This window comes from Phyllobates terribilis, unplaced genomic scaffold, assembly GCF_046119375.1.
Source record: "Phyllobates terribilis strain yellow unplaced genomic scaffold, ASM4611937v1 Scaffold_4__5_contigs__length_816908805, whole genome shotgun sequence".
In the NCBI taxonomy this organism is placed as follows: domain Eukaryota; kingdom Metazoa; phylum Chordata; class Amphibia; order Anura; family Dendrobatidae; genus Phyllobates; species Phyllobates terribilis.
Genome location: NW_027362764.1, coordinates 140,929,465 through 140,950,399, shown reverse-complemented (window position 1 = coordinate 140,950,399; position 20,935 = coordinate 140,929,465). Strand labels below are relative to the sequence as shown.

The 20,935-nt window shown below is 43.3% G+C and overlaps 1 protein-coding gene across 2 annotated transcripts in view; it reads left to right on the top strand.

Annotated features, from left to right (window-relative positions):
• LOC141265126 (ATP-binding cassette sub-family B member 5-like) overlaps positions 1–20,935 on the top strand; it is a 762,083-nt gene that overhangs the window by 710,218 nt on the left and 30,930 nt on the right. For both annotated transcript variants that reach the window (XM_073677803.1, XM_073677802.1), the window contains exons 21-23: positions 11,004–11,207; positions 12,298–12,398; positions 13,434–13,574. In XM_073677803.1, the coding sequence (XP_073533904.1) occupies positions 11,004–11,207; positions 12,298–12,398; positions 13,434–13,574 (446 nt within the window). The remainder of the gene's footprint in view (positions 1–11,003; positions 11,208–12,297; positions 12,399–13,433; positions 13,575–20,935) is intronic.

Sequence of the window (20,935 nt, the reverse complement as noted above, 5' to 3'; positions counted from 1 at the left end):
CATGCGCCTTCACTTATCTAACACGTCCTTCCGCTTATCATACACAGGCACTATACTCTTAAAAATGCTGTAGTTGTCCCGCAATCACGTTCCAACACTAATTCACTGAACGTTGATGATTTTTCCCGAATTTAAGTAAAAATGCTCGACTTTCCGTTCACGAATCCGAATGTGCCACATTCGTGCCGAACTTAACTCTTGAGATCGGATTTCGAACATATTCGCTCATCACTACCTATTACATCTGGCTTAGAAGTAGAGATAAGCGTTGTTCTACTCGAACTGTTCGCCAATCTCAAATTCGAGCTGTTTTGGGCGGTGTTCGAGCCGTTCGGCGAACACGAACGATTTGAGAAAAATTCGGCTGTTCGAGGTTATGTTCGATAACTGTTCGTGCACCAAAATCATAACTGGATTTTTTCTCAGTAATGATGAAAATTAATGTTAATACGCAGTTTGAGTGTACAGCGGGGTGGGGGGAGGGGCAGGGGATGGATCTCTGCAGGAATAATGAAGATCTCCATTTTTTTTTCTCTTTCCCGCATTTACAGTGGGGAGGTGCAATCTGTCAGCCTATCAGCAGCGCACACACGGAGCGAAGTGCTTTTTTTCACACAAGCAAGGGCATGTGTCATTGGCAGTGTATGTCACATGTCCTTGCCCTATAAGACCAAGCCATTTTCCCCATCGCCACCATTTTCTCACTGCTGCAGCTGCGTGTTAGATGGCACCGCTGTTGCTGTGTGCGCTATACCTTGTTAATTTCAAGCCAATTTTCGCACAAATCTACAGATAGCTTGGGAGTAGGGAATAGTTGTGATTGCAGTCCTTTTAAGGACTAGGTTACAGCATTTCCTACGACTTTTATCAGGCAGGTCTGTGCTCTTAAATAGATAGATTGTGGGAGTAAAGACTAATTGTAATTGCAGTCCTTTTCAGGACTAGGTTACATCAGTTCCTATCAGTTTTTGCCAGGCAGGTCTGTGCCAGTGTTGTGCAAGTTTTTTTCACAGCATTTGGCTGAATCTAGCAAAGCTAATCCTTTTTGGCCTATTGCAGAGTGTGTTAGTCAGTGGAGTAGCCTATCTGTGTTGCAAGATATACCACCTGTGTATAGAATACCAATTTTTTTACTGCACCTAGTGAAGTAAAATCTTTTGGGCATAGCATCATTCTATTAGTCCATCTATACTGACCTCCATCAGGTTGCAAATTGAATATAATTTTTTTCTGCATCTAGCTCTGAAAAAATATTTGGGCTTCTAGCAGTGTGTGGGACTTGTTCTATTAGTCCATCTATACTGACCTCCATCAGGTTGCAAACTGAATAGAATTTTTTTCTGCATCTAGCTCTGAAAAAATATTTGGCCTTCTAGCAGTGTGTGGGACTTATTCTATTAGTCCATCTATACTGACCTCCATCACACTGCAAATTCAAAATAATTTTTTGTCTGCATCTAGCTCTGAAAAAATATTTGGCCTTCTAGCAGTGTGTGGGACTTTCTCTATTAGTCCATCTATACTGACCTCCATCAGGTTGCAAATTAAAAATAATTTTTATCTGCATCTACCTCTGAAAAAATATTTGGGCTTCTAGCTGTGTGTGGGACTTTCTCTATTAGTCCATCTATACTGACCTCCATCAGGTTGCAAACTGAATATAATTTTTTTTCTGCATCTAGCTCTGAAAAAATATTTGGCCTTCTAGCAGTGTGTGGGACTTTCTCTATTAGTCCATCTATACTGACCTCCATCAGGTTGCAAATTAAAAATAATTTTTATCTGCATCTACCTCTGAAAAAATATTTGGGCTTCTAGCTGTGTGTGGGACTTTCTCTATTAGTCCATCTATACTGACCTCCATCAGGTTGCAAACTGAATATAATTTTTTTTCTGCATCTAGCTCTGAAAAAATATTTGGCCTTCTAGCAGTGTGTGGGACTTTCTCTATTAGTCCATCTATACTGACCTCCATCAGGTTGCAAATTAAAAATAATTTATATCTGCATCTAGCTCTGAAAAAATATTTGACCTTCTAGCAGTGTGTGGGACTTTCTCTATTAGTCCATCTATACTGACCTCCATCAGGTTGCAAACTGAATATATTTTTTTTCTGCATCTACCTCTGAAAAAATATTTGGGCTTCTAGCTGTGTGTGGGACTTTCTCTATTAGTCCATCTATACTGACCTCCATCAGGTTGCAAATTGAATATAATTTTTTTCTGCATCTAACCCAGCCAATAGTTTTGGCCTAATACCACAGTTTGGCCACTCAGCTCTGCTCGGTTCCCATCCATTGTTTTTTGTGCAAACAACTCCAGAGTTGTGAATTAGTTAACCACCAAAATGAGTGGAAAAAGGCCTGCTGCTGGTGGAAAGGGGAATAGGCGTGTTGGGAAGGGGAAAAAAGGTTGTGTCCGTGGGGTAGGTGTTAAAGCAACAGTAACATCTGCAGAAGAAAGACCATCTTCCAGCCAAACTAAAATGTATACTTCTTTTAGCGGACAATGTGATAAGATCCCTTTCTTACGGCCACGCCAATCGCTACAAATTCCAGATGAGGCACAAAAACAGCAGGTGCTTCAACAGATATCAAGTGCTCCTTTAAGTGGGCTCTCCTCCACCTCAACTTCAACATCACAAATACTCCAGTCCTCAAAGGTGTCACCCCAATCGCACTTGCTTCCTCACAGCTCCCAAATCTCCAGCTGCCCGTCTGAGTATGAGGTAGAACAGATGGTTGAGTCTGCAGAGCTGTTTACTCATACTATAGCCTGGGAATCAGAGGTCGACTCCAGCGCTTCTGTGAATCCAGATGAGGAAATGATCTGCACTGATGCCCAGAATCTTTATGAGTCGGATCCAGGACCAGACGCAGAAGGTTCTGACCATAATGTAGACCCTCATTCCCAAACTGTAACTCCTGTTGGTGGAGACAATGAGGAAGACGATGATGAGACTCAAATACCTGATTGGAGCGACAACTTTAGTTTTTTGTCAGGGCAGGAACAGGTTGGCTCTGAGGACGACGGGTGTGATAACGCACAGGGTGATGATGATGAGGTTGGAGATCCCACTTACTGTCAACCCACAGTCAGCCAAGAGATGAGGTCAGCAGAGGAGGTGGAGGAAGATGCTAGTGACGACGAGGTCAGGTTGTGCCTTCCTGGACAGAGACGTAGTACTGGAAGCACGTCAACAACTGCATTCTCAAACACAACTCTGCCTCTCACCACAAGTCGTGGTGGCTCTTCAGGTCGCATGGGTGCTAAGCCTTGCATAGCCTGGGCATTTTTTCAGATCGATAAAGATGACCCAACTCTTGTTATCTGTAACATTTGTCAGCAAAAGCTAAGTAGAGGCCAAAAAATACATAGTTTGAGTACTTCATGCATGAACCGGCACATGGACATGAAGCATAAGTTGCAGTGGGAAGCTCAGTGTGTTACAATGCGGCCTAGCCGGCCGGGCCAACCACCGTCTGCCATATCTTGTGCATCCGCGGCCTCTTCATCCTCTGTGACTGGGGGGACAGCAGTCACACCTGTTTTGGGGCGCAGACCTGCCACCTCTTTACCCGCAACAGCCAGCGTGATTGGCAGGTCATCATTTTCTTTGGAGGTGGTAACACCAGCTGATGTTGAGCGCTGTCCGACATCGATAGCACCACCTTTGGATCAAGGCAACCTAACATGTCCGCCTGCATCTTCCTCACAGACCGGCAGTTTGCCGGGGACACCCTTATCAACCTCGTCTAAGCACAATAGCCAGCCCTCGGTCCCTCAGATGTGGACAAGTAAAAGACCATTTCCTCCTAGCCATGAGAAAGCTAAGAGGTTGAATTTCACCATCTGCAAGCTCTTGGCTACAGAAATGCTGCCTTTCCGCCTGGTGGACACAGAGGATTTTCGAGACCTTATGTCCGTCGCAGTGCCCCAGTACCAGATGCCCAGTCGGCACTACTTCTCAAAGAAAGGTGTGCCTGCGCTCCACCAGCATGTCGCACACAACATCACCGCTTCTTTGAGAAACTCTGTGTGTGACAGGGTGCATTTCACCACAGACACTTGGACGAGTAGGCATGGACAGGGGCGTTACATGCCACTGACTGGGCACTGGGTAACTATGGTGACAGCAGGACAAGGGGCTGCTGTCCAAGTCTTGCCGTCCCCACGAGTTGTGCGTCAATCCTCTTTATGTCAAAGTTCCTCCACTGCTTCTGCCTCCTCAACCTCCTCTCGGTCTTCCACCTGCACCCAAAGCCTGTCTGGTCATGCCACAAGCTTTCTAACTGTGCAGAAGGGATCCTGCACACCTCCTTACTATGCTGGCAGTAGGGCTCAACGTCATCAGGCGGTTTTTACTTTGAAATGTCTGGGAAATGTGAGTCACACAGCTGAGGAGTTGTGGTCAGCTCTGGAGAACCAATTTCATGAATGGTTGTCTCCACTGGACCTGAAACCAGGGAAGGCTGTGTGCGACAATGCTGCAAACCTGGGTGCGGCCCTTCGCCGGGGCAATGTCACACACGTGCCTTGTATGGCTCACGTGTTGAACCTGGTTGTCCAGCAATTTTTAGCCCACTATCCCAGACTAGATGGCCTTCTGCAGAGGGCACGGTCGCTGTGTGCTCACTTCCGCCGTTCGCATCCCGCAGCTCAGCGACTTACATCTCTACAGAAGTCGTTGGGCCTGCCACTTCACCGGCTAAAATGCGATGTGCCTACCCGGTGGAATTCAACTCTGCACATGTTGTAGCGACTGTGGCAGCACCGACAAGCCCTGGTGCAATACGTTCTGACGTATAGCCTGGGCCAACGAGATCCAGAGGTGGGGCAAATCACGCTGGAGGAGTGGTCTCAGATCAGGGACCTATGCACCCTTCTGCACAGTTTTGAAATGGCGACGAAGATGTTTAGTGCTGACGATGCCATTATCAGCATGACTATTCCGGTGATTTACATGCTGGAGCACATGTTAAACAGAATTCGGAGTCAGGTGGTTGCACAAGAGGAGGTGGAGGAAGTAGAGGAGGAGGAGTTGTATGCGGAAGGGATAACATCTGCAAGGTCCAGACGGTCGGCAGCACCAAGGCGGCAGACATGTGAGGGTGGGGGAGATGGTTTTACCAGGGCGCATGGTAGCAGCCAAACTAGTGAGGAAGGTGCAGGAGCCCAGGAAGAAGTGGAGGACGAACTGATGGAAGACTCATCAGATGAGGGAGACCTTGATCACATTTCTGTTGTGCGAGGTTGGGGGGAGAGGACAGAGGAAGGAAGCATGATTGTTACCTCGCCACCAACACAACAGGGACTTGGTGCTCCTGGATGCGCAACACACATGAGTGCCTTCTTGCTGCACTACCTGCAACATGACCCTCGAATTGTGAGAATTAGAAATAATCCTGACTACTGGGTTGCCACACTGTTAGATCCCCGGTACAAAAGTAAATTTGCAGAAATTATTCCTGCCATAGAAAGGGATGCACGCATGCAGGAGTATCAGCAGAGACTGTTGCAGAATCTTACATGTGCTTTTCCACAAAACACCAGTGGTGCACGTAGTGAATCTCACAGTTCCAACTTGCCAACCGTGGGACCGTCAAGTGTTCAGCACTCAAACCGTAACAGAACCACAGTATCTGCTGGTAACATCAATTTTGCGGAATCATTTCACCACTTTTTTAGCCCATCCTTTGCAAGGCCACAGGAGACAAGAAGTCTGACACATAGTCAACGCCTAGAGACGATGGTACAGGAGTATCTCGAAGTAAACATTGAAGCCATGACAGTGTCACTGGACCCTTGCTCTTTTTGGGCTTCCAATCTGGATAAATGGCCGGAGCTAGCCACTTACGCCCTGGAGATCTTGTCATGCCCCGCAGCCAGCGTTCTGTCTGAACGTGTGTTCAGCGCTGCTGGTGGTGTGCTGGCAGATAAGCGCACGCAGCTCTCCACTGATAATGTAGACAGACTCACGTTCATAAAGATGAACAAATCATGGATCCGAAACGACTTTTCTACCCCTGTGTCATCCTGGGGAGAGTAAAAGCTTGATGATTGGTTAAAATCACCCTACCAACTGTTTTAAGCTTTCAAATTACTAATCATGTTTATCTGTATCTTGGCTGGAAAATAATTTGGGCTTTGTAGCAGTGTGCAGCACTGATTCTATTAGGCCATCTATAATAAGCTCCACCAGATTTAAAATTAATAATAATTTTTAGCTGCATCTAGCCCGGAAAATAATTTTGGGGCTCCGAGATGCGCAAGACACATAAGTGCCTTCTTGCTGCACTACCTGCAACATGACCCTCATATTGTCAGAATTCAAAGTAATCATGACTACTGGGTTGCCACACTCTTAGATCCCCCAAACTTTTCGATCAACCTTTTCATTTTAATAAAGACCAAAAAATGGTCATTTTTGAAATTATAAGCATTAGCAGGTTATTAGAAACTGAAATCAAACAGTTTTCAACTCAAAACTTTATTCTAGGTGATGTTACATTTTTACATAGGACCCCTTGTTCGAAAGGAGCTTCTGAACTCTCTCGTCCATTGAATTTGTCAGGTTTTGGATGGTTTCTGCTTCAATTGTTTTGCATGAGGACAGAATACCCTCCCAGAGCTGTTGCTTAGATGTGAACTGCCTTCCGCCATCATAGACACTCCTTTTGATGATGCTCCAGAGGTTCTGAATGGGGTAGAGGTCAGGGGAGCATGGGGGTCACACCATAAGTTTGTCCCCTTTTATGCCCATATCAGCCAGAGATGCAGATGTTTTATGTGCAGCATGAGATGGTGCATTATCATGCAAAAAAATGATCTTGCTGTGAAATACACGGTTCTTCTTCTTGAACCATGGCAGGAAGTGCTGTTTGAGAAAATCCACATACATTATGGAGTTCATCTTTAGCGCCTTCAGGGATCCTAAAGGGGCCGACAATCTCTCTCCCCATGATTCCAGCCCAAAACATTACTCCACCTCCTCCTTGTTGGCGCTGTAGCCGTGTTTGCGTGGGGTGTCCATCAACCAGCCATCCTCCACTCCATCCATCTGGACCATCGAGCGCTGCACGGCACTCATCCGTGAACAAAACAGTTTTGAAATCAGTCTTCATGTAATGTTTGGCCCACTGGAGCCGTTTCTGCTTGTGTGAAGTGGATAGAGGAGGTCGACAGGATGGCGTATGCACAGCTGCAAACCTCTGAAGGACCCTGCATCTTGTTGTTCGGGGGACGTTGGAGGCACCAGCAGCTTCAAAAACTTGTCTGCTGCTATGACAAGGCTTTTTTGCCGCTGCTCTTTTAACCTGACGTAATTGCCTGTAGGAAAGAGGCCTCAATTTGCCCTTATCAGCACGCACACGTGTGTACTGTGAATCAGCTACATACTTCTTGATTGCCAAGACACTTCATCCTGATCATCGCACAATGTTGATTGTAGTCATGCCTTGACCTAAACACTCCACAATTTGTTGCTTCTCAGCAGCCGACACATCCTTTTTCTTTCCCATTTTGGCAGAAAATGTAGGCTGCTTAATAATATGAGACAGCCTTCTTAAGTAGTCTTGCCTTTCATTGGACACACCTGCCAAACTAATTAGCACAGGTGTCTGCAATTGCTTACAGTGATATAAAGAGCCCTGACACACATCACCATCAATGAGTTTAACTGACAAACAAACAAATTCTTCCCTTATCACTGCTAAACACTTTTTGCATAATAATTTGGAACACAGTGTACATGTGCTTTTCCACAAAACACCAGTGGTTCACGTAGTGAATCTTACAGTTCTAACTTGCCAACCGTGGTCTGTATGGAGTTGTTCAATAAAGGGCCCAAAATTAAGATAACATAGATGGGAGAGGTCTCTATGAATAGGAATTCCTAAGTTTTTGATACCCTGTGAGGGCCAGGCAAAGGGAAAGTTGGACTGGATGGAATCCTATATGGATTTGGGGAGGGAGACATCGAGGGCCTCAGACTTCGCTGCATTGATTTTAAAATTTGACCATGTAACAAAGTGATCTATTTCAGCCATAACAGCATGGATGGATATATGTGATTGAGTGATATATACTAGGACATCATCAGCAAATAGAGAGCACTTGTACTCGGTGCCTCCCACCTCAACCCACCTAATATTGGGGTTATGGCGAATTGATGAGAGCAGGTGCTCCGTCACTAGGATGTATAAGAGAGGGGACAGAGGACATCCCTGCCTTGTCCCATTGGTGATTGTGAAAGGTGATGAAAATGTTCTGATGCACCCCCTGGGCCTTGGGACACCCGGAGCCGGACCCTTTTTGGTGGATCGGTCAGAGTGAACCGCCGCTGCAGGGCAGACCGCTGAGGCTGGTGTTGTGGGTGCAGCAGAGCGTAGCATAACTCCCCACGGGAGGAGTATAGCCTCAGGGCAGTGTATGCGGAGGATGGGGGTGATGGTGCAGGGCAGCAGCAGTAACGACACGGAGTCAGTGATGCAGTCCAGGGCCTTTACTCACAGTTCTTATTATCCAGACCACGTCTGCAGGTAACGGCTGCCCACGTCGTACTGTGCTCACCAGGTGAGGGGCTCAGACAACTCCCAGATAACTTTGGAGCGCTTCACAGGACCCCCTTTGTGTGTCCTTTGTCTGGCCTTTCTTACCAACCCTTCTGTCCGGCTGCCTCGGGCCTCCTCTTGGTAAACTTGGCGCCAGTTTCCCTGACCCTATGTGGTGCCTTCCTAGCGGGTGTAGCGAGGGGCTGCGCCACATAAAATGTCACAGCCTCCGGTTTCAAGCTGAGGGTCGTTTCCTGCCTCCACTAGTTTCGGGGGCCGGTCTCCCCCTTTGGCCTGACCCCTCCACGCAGGTGGATTCAGGCGTGCGGTGGCGACTCGCCCGTCCGCACCCCTGGGATCCCTTCATTCCTCGTTCCTGGAGCCTTCTCCGCTCCTCTTCCTTCCTTCTCCCTCTTCCAGGCCTGGGCCTCTGTTACTAGGCCCGCCTCCAGAGCAGAGCTCATGCAGAGCCCCTGCTCCCTGCCACTTCTGCTCAGACTTCTCTGCACTGAACTAAGATGGTGCCCACCTTTTATACTCCCTTCTCAATGCACCCAGGAACTGCTTCCTCCCTGCTCCTGCACTACAGGGTTCCCCTACCTCAGTGTTCCCTCCCCCCACTCCAGCCAGGGACAGGGACTGTCGTGCCCATCTCAGAGGCATATTGGTCGCCCTGCCCCACGGCAATGTGGTGTAATGCATGCAGGTGTCGGGTCCTGATCCACACTCCATCCTTACCTGAGAGTGAGATATCACACCTCTGGGTGAGGTGCAATACCTCTGTAGCAACCGAGCCCTCAGGGTGCTACAGTTCCATTTATCTTCAGCCTAGGTGACGTATTGTGATACAGGGCCGTGATTTTGGCTATAAAAGGGTCCCCTAGACCCCTACCCCAAGCTTTTTAAGAGAATCATATATGGCGTGCCAGGAGACTCTATGGAATGCTTTCTCAGCATCCAACGAGAGTATCTAATTACAAATTTTTAACTGCATCTAGCCCAGGAAATACTTTGTGCCTAGTAGCAGTGTCTGCTAGTCAGCGGATTATCCCGGCTGTTAAGCAAGCTACACCACCTGTAGTTTGGACACTTAATTTTTTCAAAGGAAATGCTTCAGGACCACGGGATACTCAGTGAAGAGCATCAGGAGGCACCCCAAGGCATAGGGGCTGGGACTGGCAGTAGGATGCCTTGCGGTGGACAGCCGAGCTCGATCCTTATAAAAGCTTTTTAACTGCAGCAGCTTTAGTGGACGCTACTGGAGCTGGAATTACGCGGCTGCTGGCATGAGACTTGCCCTCCAATAGATCCTTGTAAATGGATTTAAAGTGTATTCATTCAAATTAGAGAGACAATTTAAATTAAAAAGCTTAGAGCTGCCTCCACCACAGGGGGGCTCGCTCGACCCACCAGCGGACAGGCACCAGTATTGGGAGAGGGGGGCTGGCCGTCAGGGTTCACCGCGGCTCTGGCACAAACCCGGCGACACGGAGGTGGCACGGGCAGGAGCGGACTGAACGTGTCGGCTTCTCACTTTTTGGATTTTAGAAGGGCATGACATGCCTAAATCTGTGTCTCCCCCTCCTTTTACTCCTCCACCTCTTTTCTTTTCGCATGACTATATGTACTTGTCACTTTTCCATGTGTTAGTTGTGTCTTCTGAGCAGTTTCTCAGCTTTTGGACACCTTTGAAGGTGTTTTCTATGTGTTTCTATGTGTTTTTGTTTGCCTGCCATTGGTTTTAACGGTGTTCGAAGGTGTTCCGAACCGAACTCGAACACTACGGGGGTGGCTCAACACTACTTAGAAGTAACACAGCATTTCAGAAAAGGAACATTATACGAACAGGAAATATAGTGGTGGTAGTGTAATGATCTGGGGCTGTTTTGTTGCTTCAGGAAAAACACACCAGCAAATTTACCTTTGAATGGCTTAAGAAAAATAAAATTAACGCTTTTGAGTGGCCTCGTCAAAATCCTGACCTTAATCCAAATGAGATGCAGTGGCATGACCTTAAAAAGGCGATTCATGCTCGGAAACCCTCCAGTTTCGCTGAATTACAGCAATTTTGCAAAGATGAGTGGACCAAAATTCCTCCAGAGCGTTGCCAGTTATCGCAAATGCTTGATTGCAGTTGTTGCTGCTAAGGGTGGCCCAACCAGTTATTAGGTTTAGGAGGCAATCACTTTTTCCCACAGGGCCCTGTAGGTTTGGATTTCTTTTTCCCTTGCTAATAAAGACATTCATTTAAAAACTGCATTTTGTGTTTACTTGTGTTATCTTTCTCTATTTAATATCTAAATTTGTTTTGTGATCTGAAACATTTAAGTGTAAAAAACATGCAAAAGAATAATAAATCATGAATGGGGCAAACACTTTGTCACACCACCGTAATGGCTGTTATTTGTTTTCTAGAAGAATGTGAATTACATTTGTTTCATTTTTTTTTAGGCAACAGGATCCAGACTTGGTTTACTTTCACAGAACTTTGCCACTATGGGAATTTGCATTATACTCGCTTTTATTTATAGCTGGGAGATGACTTTGCTGGTTCTCGCTATGACTCCAGTCCTTGTGGCTTCTGGTCTACTAGAAACCCGAGCTCTTACCGGCTTTGCTAATCGTGATCAAAAGAATCTCCAAGAAGCTGGAAAGGTCTTTATAATTGTTACTTTACTAATAGTGTAAAGCACTTCTCTGCTTTCTGTGCTATCTACATTGCTCCACACTAAAAATATCTGATAAGTCCACGTAGTTTCACAATTACAATTACTTGTGTGCATTGTTGTTACAAAACGTTCCTACTGATGAACCTAAACATACCCTGATCCAGTTATCTCACACATTTCCACTGGATAACATCAATTGGTTCAACAGATTTGATTACCAAAGCTGACATATTAATTTAAACTGGTAATGTAAACTTACAGATCCACTATTAATATCAATGAATATTGTAGTGTATACATAGTTATAACTTTAAGCACTGAGCACAGGGTTATAGGCATCTATTAAGTCTTTAAGGTCTTATTTTATAGAAGATGACTTATCAGTGATCCCATGTAGAAAACTGTTTGCTCCTACTATAACCAAAATGAGGCCACTTTGCCATTACAGACATTAATGGTCCAGTGATGGACAGTTGGTCTCCTGACTTGAACTCAGCAGCCTCATATGTGAGCGTCTTAGCATTTATGAGACTCTTGAATTCGGGTCATGACTTTGCAGCCCATAGGCAGACCATGAATATGTTTCATAAATATGTGTGTTCCCTTACCTTAAAGGGAACCTGTCATGTTGCAAATCCGTGGACAGCATGGCCTAGAGAAGGAGAAGCTGAGCAGAAAGATGTATAGGTTTGTTGTAAAAGATTCAATATAACTTATATTTTATTCCTTGAAATCTATGGTGTTTTTATGTATGAGTCCAGTGGGCGGTCCTACTCAGTGATTGACAGCTGTATCTGCATGCAGAGTAATACAGGGAAGAGCCAATCACTGATTAGGACCGCCCACTGGACTCATATGTATACAAACCCGCAGGACTTCAATGAATAAAATGCAAGTTTTCCGGAAACCTTCCACACAAAAATATATATTAATATTATCATTTCCTCCTGTTCTATAACATCCTGCCTGCAGATCAGATAAGATTTTCACATGACAGGCTCCCATTAATTGTAAATCCTGTAAAAGGCATTACATGATTTTTGAATATATTTTCTCCCCCATGTTTAAATTAATAGATTGCAACTGAAGTTGTCGACAATATTCGAACAGTTGTGTCCTTAACAAGAGAAACAACTTTTGAGAACCATTATACTGAAAGTCTACAGAATCCATACAGGTCTGGTATCTCCAATCATTACAGAATTCGATGTATTCTGTCTATACTATAGTGTTACAAATATTGCCCGTTATTCAGAAAAAATAATGGAAAAATAGTAAATTCAAACAATAATAAAATAATATATTAGCATAGAACTCACAAAGACAAAAAAAAAGGTAGCACAATTTGTGGATGAAATCAGGTGTTACCTGAACATGCAGAAAGTTGGGTACTGATCATGGGTTAGAATAAAACATGTTAGCACTTACTGTATTAACAAATTGCAGATTTGGATAGTTTTATTATATCAATATTTTGAAGCCAAAATCTGGCTTAGATACTTAGGAAAAAGAAGCATTCATTTTCCTATTATAATTTTTTTCTACAGATTGTGATGCAAAACATTGGTCTAATTGGCGATGTGTGCGGGTCTTATAACAGAGAGATCCCCATATTTTTTATATACAGCATAAAATTATATTTTCCATCATAGATTAATTAAATTAAATGTAAAATGATACCTGATTTGTTCCTGCTATTAATTCAGAATTATACAGCTAGAATTAGGGGGAAGGGCTATATAACCTCTTATAGGCTTTTCTGATTGTTAGGTGAAGACATATTTAATTTTGTAATTTAAAGAGTTTATTTTGCTTGTCTTGGCCTTTGGGACTTCAACTGATCCAAGGAATGGGAATAAAACTACCATAAATGTAAAAAAAATTAGTGTCATATCACTTGTTACGTTTTCATGCGCAGCCGCACTCCCGGCCGGCAGCTGTGCAGTGATCAGTAATAACGCTTCAAACTGATGAGTGTTGGGAAAGAAAGCGAAAAAAAATTATTTAAAAAAATAGAAAAATATTGCCATACCCTCCCAATAAAAATGACCAGCTATGTGATTCCTTAGGAAAGTGACACATCCTAACCTAGAGCTCTACTACATACTTGTATTTATCTCTACTACCAACAGGGCCCGCTCATTTCTTCTCGTCTATCCACTACGATACCATTAATGAAGTACATCTTTTTTCTTTTCATCTCACTGTGTAGGAATTCACAAAGAAAGGCCCAGATATATGGGATTTGCTTTGCTTTCAGTCAGTCATTTATATTTTTTACCTATGCAGCAAGTTACCGCTTTGGAGCTTATTTAATAAATGTGGGAAGATTGAATGTGGAAGAAGTGATTCTGTAAGTATCAGCATGTACAATAATGTCAATGTCCAGTGGTTTGATGCCATAATCCCTGATTTTAGGCTTCTTAGGTGCATGGTCATGAGATGGCAGTCAGGTCATGTGCATGGAGTGCTTGGGGCCAGGAGTTTGCCAACAAGCTACCCTGCCAATGAATGTAGATATAGCAATAGTGCACCAAACTAAATCTTTCTCTCTATTGAAGGTCTATAGGGTAGCGTTTCTCTTTGTGGAGAGTGACAAGTCATGGAGAAACATTACCCCTTAGATCCCAGTCCAGAGCCTCTCATCTAGCCAAATCAGATCTCGTACTTTGCACTGATGAGGGGCAACACCCCGAAACACAGTGTCTGAAAATTGAGATTCTGGTTTGGCTTTTATCCAAAGTCATTATGCGAGACTTAGGATTTAGGATCACTGCTTCCAATTGGTGGTGCTAGAGTTCTAGTCCTTATCCTCTCTAAAGAGACAATTTGCATATCCCTGTTGAAGAAAATGTTATTTGTCAGGAAGGAGTTAAAGGAATTCTCTTAATATTGAGGGTCTATTATTAGGAGAGACCATCAAAATCAGATTGATGGATTTGTGAAGGTCTGAATCTCGACACACTGCTAATTATTTGTATGAAGGGTCTACATGGCTAGTCAGAAGGGTTTGAAGGGTCAGTAGTGCCATCTACCTGCATGCTGTTTAGCGTAGGGCAGGCAGCATTATACAGTTCGGCAATCCACTTCAATAGGATAGCATTGCAATACCCAGTCATGCTACTACTACAATGTGCAGGTAGATGACATAAAATAAATATTGAAAAGGATGCGGCACTTGCACAAGCTCCATGGGCCCTTCAAACATCTTATGGATGTGAGTGAAGAGATGGATCACCAATGATCTAATATTGATGACAAGTAATAAGGATAGGTAGCTATTCTGATCCTGGGAAATCATTTTAAGAGGGGAATATTGAGGTTTAGTGCATAGGGCAGCGTGACCTGTAAATTCAGCCCTGCTTTACAGATACTTGGAGAAATGTTGTCTCACACTTCATGCTAATTTTTTACATCTGTAGCAATAACCCTTTTTCAGACCAGACCCTTCTACAACTCTTCCACTCTCATCCATAACCCTTCCATGCCCCCTTCAGCCTTTTCAACTTCCTCTCCGTTACTTCCTCCGAAGTTTTGGGGGGAATTTGATATAAGCCTAGAAGATCTACCAACTCTTCCAGGAGTCCGGGTTTATACAGAATGGTGCAGAACTAATGTCAGCTTTGAGTATTAATGATCCAGTCCTTGTTATCTAGTGGACATTTAAGCAAAGAAAAATCATCTTCAGATTTTTTCTAGAAGAAAAGATCCTCCAGAATTGTTGCCTAATGTGCAATGCAAGTATTTACAAAAATGGATATCTCTTCCCAAGGGAAATCTGTCACCACTAGCACCCCAAACTGTTTGAAAGAGCTACATTCATCTATAAAGACAAGTCCAGTAATATAATTACAAGGCCAATCACTTTCTCAGTTACTGAGAAATCAGTGTTTGAATTGATATGCAAATGAGTCTGAAGAACTATGGTAGATCTGAAGTCTCTCTCATTCCAGTGATATTCTCCTCCCAGTGACATCTCCTCCTCCAGGGAATGAGGTGAGAAGGCAGAAGAGCTATAAGTGCAGCATCCACCCGACTGCACTTGTAACTCATTCATATAAAATATCAACTACAAGAAAGATTATGATTTAATTAGCATTATATCACCTTTACAAGCATTCCATTAGTTTGAAGTAGAAAATCCTGAGGACAGGTTCTCTTTAAGTGGTTCAATGAGTAAATGCTCAGACAAAGAAGTTTTAAATCTCTTCAGGAGTGATATCAAATGTGACTCAACTACTTAAATATATGTCTGAACCTAAGATAAAAAGAAATGAGCAAATACCCTATAAATAAATAAAAAATAATAGCAATAGTAATAGTACATGTAAATAAGCCAGGATACTTAGTTGATACTATTTGATCAAGAGTGTAAAAGCCATCCCACTGCGACAAGGTGTACCCAATCAGGATGGTCCCGAACTCTTGTAGTTGAAACAAAAGGAAAGGTCAGCATACCACAAAGGTATATAAGAGTGTTCTGTGCAGTTGCACCCACAAATTAAACTGCTGAACTAACTGTAACCTACTATAGTGCAATGTGAAGCACCGAAACATAAGATATTTCTATAGTACCAATAAAGCTATGTGCCTTGAATATGCAGAAATGCATATTTTTTCCGCTTCTCCCTGGCAGGAAAAACGCATACGGTTTTTACATGCGTTTTTCCTGCCAGGTAGAAGCGTTTGTCAAGCGTTTTTGCATGCATTTCTGCATGCGGGTTATCAAGCGCTTTTTCAAGCGATTTTAGCATCACTTGGAAAAGTGCATGACAACTTGTTCACACTATATAAATCCATGCAACCGGCATGGATTTATTTAGTGTGACCAAGTTAGTTTAAAAAAAAAGAATATGAATGGTAAAATATAAAAAATAAAGATTATACTCACCTTCCGATGTCCTCCCGGTGTTTTCTCTGCTGTGTCCGGTGTCTTGAGCGACTCACGGTGTTGTGAAGGACCTGCGGTGACGTCATTGAGTCATGTGACAGGTCACATGACTCAATGACATCATGGCAGGTACTTCACAACACCGCAACCCATACAGCAAACCAGACGGAGGGGAGAAAACACCGGGAGAACATCGGAAGGTAAGTATAATCTTTTTTTTTATTTTAAATTATTTTTTTAACTTGTTCTATGGTACCCGGGTCTGGATGAGAGTCTCCTCTCCTCCAGACCTGGGTACCATCCGCACATTGAACCGTGTGATATCCGCATGTACAGATGCAGTGATGGGGATGTCACGCGGTCCAATGCAAGTCAATGGCGGTGATTACGCTGCGTGTCCGCAAAATTAATGGACATGCTGCATATTTTTCCGCAATGATAATCCGCAGCGGAAATGTCCGCAGCATGTGCACAGCACATGCGGATTATCATTGTGGACCATGGGACACGTATTACCAAGCATTTTTTAAGCGTTTTCGCTGCGGAAATTCTGCGGCAAAAACGCTTGAAAAACGCATAGTGGGCACGCAGCCTAAATGTAGCCCATAAAACCATGAGTTAAAGAAAAAGTATATACAAAGTTTATTAGGTTAACATATGGACACCATTAAAAACCAATTAAAAACAAACAACCTCAATGAGGAAGTGTGAGTATATGTGAAGTTTCCACCTCTGTGTAAGCCACTAATCACAAGATTGTAAGCACAAATAACAAGTTGGTTGTGCACACAGTTTTTTGCAACAAATGCCTCCTGCATACAAGTATAACAAACATGCATATTAAGGTACATACACAGAACATGTTAAAAAGGGCATGTAAGTATAACTGTCATGCGTTCAAAATACATATCACATGTGCGACCCTAATGCAGGACTATGCAGCATAAATATTATAGCGATACATGTATCAATATACCCCTAGACCAGTAGTGTACCCCTTTGTCCGTTTCTAGATTAATAATCAGATCCTATCTACCACTAAGTGATTAAATAAATGAAAAATTCTGATCACATGGTGTGTTAATCAACACACAACTCACACCAGTGGATTTCTACTGAATTGCGCCGTTATCTCTACAAAATATGCATTTATTTAACCAGAAACAAATATTCCTTGGACACTTTTTATGTGTCTTGGTTCCCAGGGGTGTGTTTATATGTATTACACGCTTCTGGTTTCTGAGCTCAAAAACAAAAATTGCGGGAACAAGTATTCCCTGGATGAGCCTTGATTCCCGGGGGTGTGCTCACACTCGTTGCTTCTGGTCTCTGAGCTCAGGGACAAATGCTGAAGTAAAAATTGCTGCAGCAGTCAGGATGCAGTGACAGTGATTGCCCATAGGGGGTGAGTTGTGTGTTGATTAACACACCATGTGATCTGAATTTTTCATTTATTTAATCACTTATGGTACAAATACCATGACTGGTATAACCTGGGGCCTATACTCCTGAGGAAGCCTGAAAAGGCGTAACGCGTGGGGTTTCCCTTTTATATCTTCAGGTTCCCACTCTTTTCTATTCACAGGTTGCTACAATGCCAGTTTATTCCATATGTCTCTAGACACTCAATAGTCATGGGTGGTAGATAGGATCTGATTATTAATCTAGAAACGGACCAAGGGGTACACAACTGGTCTAGGAGTATATTGATACATGTATAGCTATAATATTTATGCTGTATAGTCCTGCATTAGGGTCGCACATGTGATATGTATTGTGAATGCATGACAGTTATACTTACATGCCCTTTTTAACATGTTATATGTACCTTAATATGCATGTTTGTTATACTTGTATGCAGGAGGCATTTGTTGCAAAAAAAACCTGTGTGCACAACCAACTTGTTATTTGTGCTTGCAATCTTGTGATTACACAGAGGTGGAAGCTTCACATATACTTACACTTCCTCATTGAGGTTGTTGTTTGTTTTTTAATTGGTTTTTAATGGTGTCCATGTTTACCTAATAAACTTTTATATACTTTTAGGTTAACTCATGGTTTTATGGGCTACATTTATTGGTACTATAGAAATATCTTATGTTTTGGTGCTTCACATTGCACTATAGTAGGTTACAGTTCAGGAGTAACTCTTGCAGTTCACCTCACTATGTGCCAGCAGACCTCAAAATAGAGGAGGGCAGAGTAGGACCTAAACCTGACTGTTTCAACAACTGCCTAAAATAAAACTATGTAGATGAAACCAAAGAAATGGGCCAGCTCATCCAAATATAACTGCAATGTGTAGGTGAACGTTCACACTGTGGCCATTTAACAGTCATGCTCTGTTAAATAGCCACAGTGTGACTGTGCACATACACATTGCACTTACACCAACGTGTGCAGGACAGTTTCTTTGGTTTTGCTTAAATGTAAGTCTTCCCCATCTCGACTTGTCAAAAAGATTCTATAAAACATGTTTGAGAATATATTTAAAGCACCACTCCAGTGTTTTTTTGATTGCAGTGCTGGAGTGGCGCTACAAAGTCCCTGTATTTAATATACTCACCATCTGCCGTCTGAAGCTTTTCCCTGCATCGCTCCACTTCCTACTTGTGACTTCAACTTTGGAGTGACCATAAGTCAGATAAAACTATCACAAGCTTTCAATGCATGTCTATGAGAGCCTTCTTCTGGCTGTCATAGACTTACACTGAAAAGTAACCTCCAGCTCGCACCATCAATGAATGCAGATATGTGGCAGGTCGCTAACTGCTTTAGACTGGTAGGAGCAGTGCAGATAAAAGATGAAGACGGCAGCTGGTAAGTATAAGGCTGTGTGCCCACTATGCGTTTTTTAAGCGTTTCCGCAGCGGCAATTCCGCTGCAGAAACTCTTAAAAAACGCTTGGTAGAATGTCTGCCGTGTTCCCTAATTATAATCCGCATGTGCTGTGCACATGCTACAGAAACTTCCGCTGCGGATTATCATTGCGGAAAAATCCACAGTGCTACCAATTATTTTGCGGAAGCGCTGTGTTTTCACCGCTATTGACTTGCATTGGAACGCAAGGAATCCGCATCACTGCATCTGTACATTCGGATAACATGCATTTCAATGTGCGGATGGTACCCGGGTCTGGAGAAGAGGAGACTCTCCTCCGGACCCGGGTACCATAGTACCTGTAAAAAAAATATATATATATATATATATATATATATATATGTGTGTATATATATATATATATATATACAGTACAGACCAAAAGTTTGGACACACCTTCTTATTTAAAGATTTTTCTGTATTTCAATAACTATGAAAATTGTACGTTCACACTGAAGGCATCAAAACTATGAATTAACACATGTGGAATTATATACTTAACAAAAAAGTGTGAAACAATTGAAAATATGTCTATATTCTAGGTTCTTCAAAGTAGCCACCTTTTGCTTTAATGACTGCTTTGCACACTCTTGGCATTCTCTTGATGAGCTTCAAGAGGTAGTCACCGGAAATGGTTTTCACTTCACAGGTGTGCCCTGTCATGTTTAATAAGTGGGATTTCTTGCCTTATAAATGGGGTTGGGACCATCAGTTGTGTTGTGCAGAAGTCTGGTGGATACACAGCTGATAGTCTTACTGAATAGACTGTTAGAATTTGTATCATGGCAAGAAAAAAGCAGCTAAGTAAAGAAAAACGAGTGGCCATCATTACTTTAAGAAATGAAGGTAAGTCAGTCTGAAAAATTGGGAAAACTTTGAAAATGTCCCCAAGTGCAGTTGCAAAAACCATCAAGCGCTACAAAGAAACTGGCTCACATGAGGACCGCCCCAGGAAAGGAAGACCAAGAGTCACCTCTGCTTCTGAGGATAAGTTTATCCAAGTCACCAGCCACAGAAATCGCAGGTTAACAGCAGCTCAGATTGGAGACCAGGTCAATGCCACACAGAGTTCTAGCAGCAGACACATCTCTTCAACAACTGTTATGAGGAGACTTTGTGCGGCAGGCCTTCATGGTAAAATAGCTGCTAGGAAACCACTGCTAATGACAGGCAACAAGCAGAAGAGACTTGTTTGGGCTAAAGAACACAAGGAATGGACATTAGACCAGTGGAAATCTGTGCTTTGGTCTGATGAGTCCAAATTTGAGATCTTTGGTTCCAACCACCGTGTCTTTGTGCGACGCAGAAAAGTTGAACGGATGGATTCTACATGCCTGGTTCCCACCGTGAAGCATGGAGGAGGAGGTGTGATGGTGTGGGGGTGCTTTGCTGGTGACACTGTTGGGGATTTGTTCAGAATTGAAGGCATACTGAACCAGCATTGCTACCACAGCATCTTGCAGTGGCATGCTATTCCATCCGGTTTGCGTTTAGTTAGACCATCATTTATTTTTCAACAGGACTATGACCCCAAACACACCTCCACGCTGCTTAAGGGCTATTTGACCAAGGAGGAGAGTGATGGGGTGCTACGCCAGATGACCTGGCCTCCACAGTCACCAGACCTGAACCCAATCGAGATGGTTTGGGGTGAGCTGGACCGCAGAGTGAAGACAAAAGGGCCAACAAGTGCTAAGCATCTCTAGGAACTCCTTCAAGATTGTTGGAAGACCATTTCCGGTGACTACCTCTTGAAGCTCATCAAGAGAATGCCAAGAGTGTGCAAAGCAGTCATCAAAGCAAAAGGTGGCTACTTTGAAGAACCTAGAATATAAGACATATTTTCAGTTGTTTCACACTTTTTTGTTAAGTATATAATTCCACATGTGTTAATTCATAGTTTTGATGCCTTCAGTGTGAATGTACAATTTTCATAGTCATGA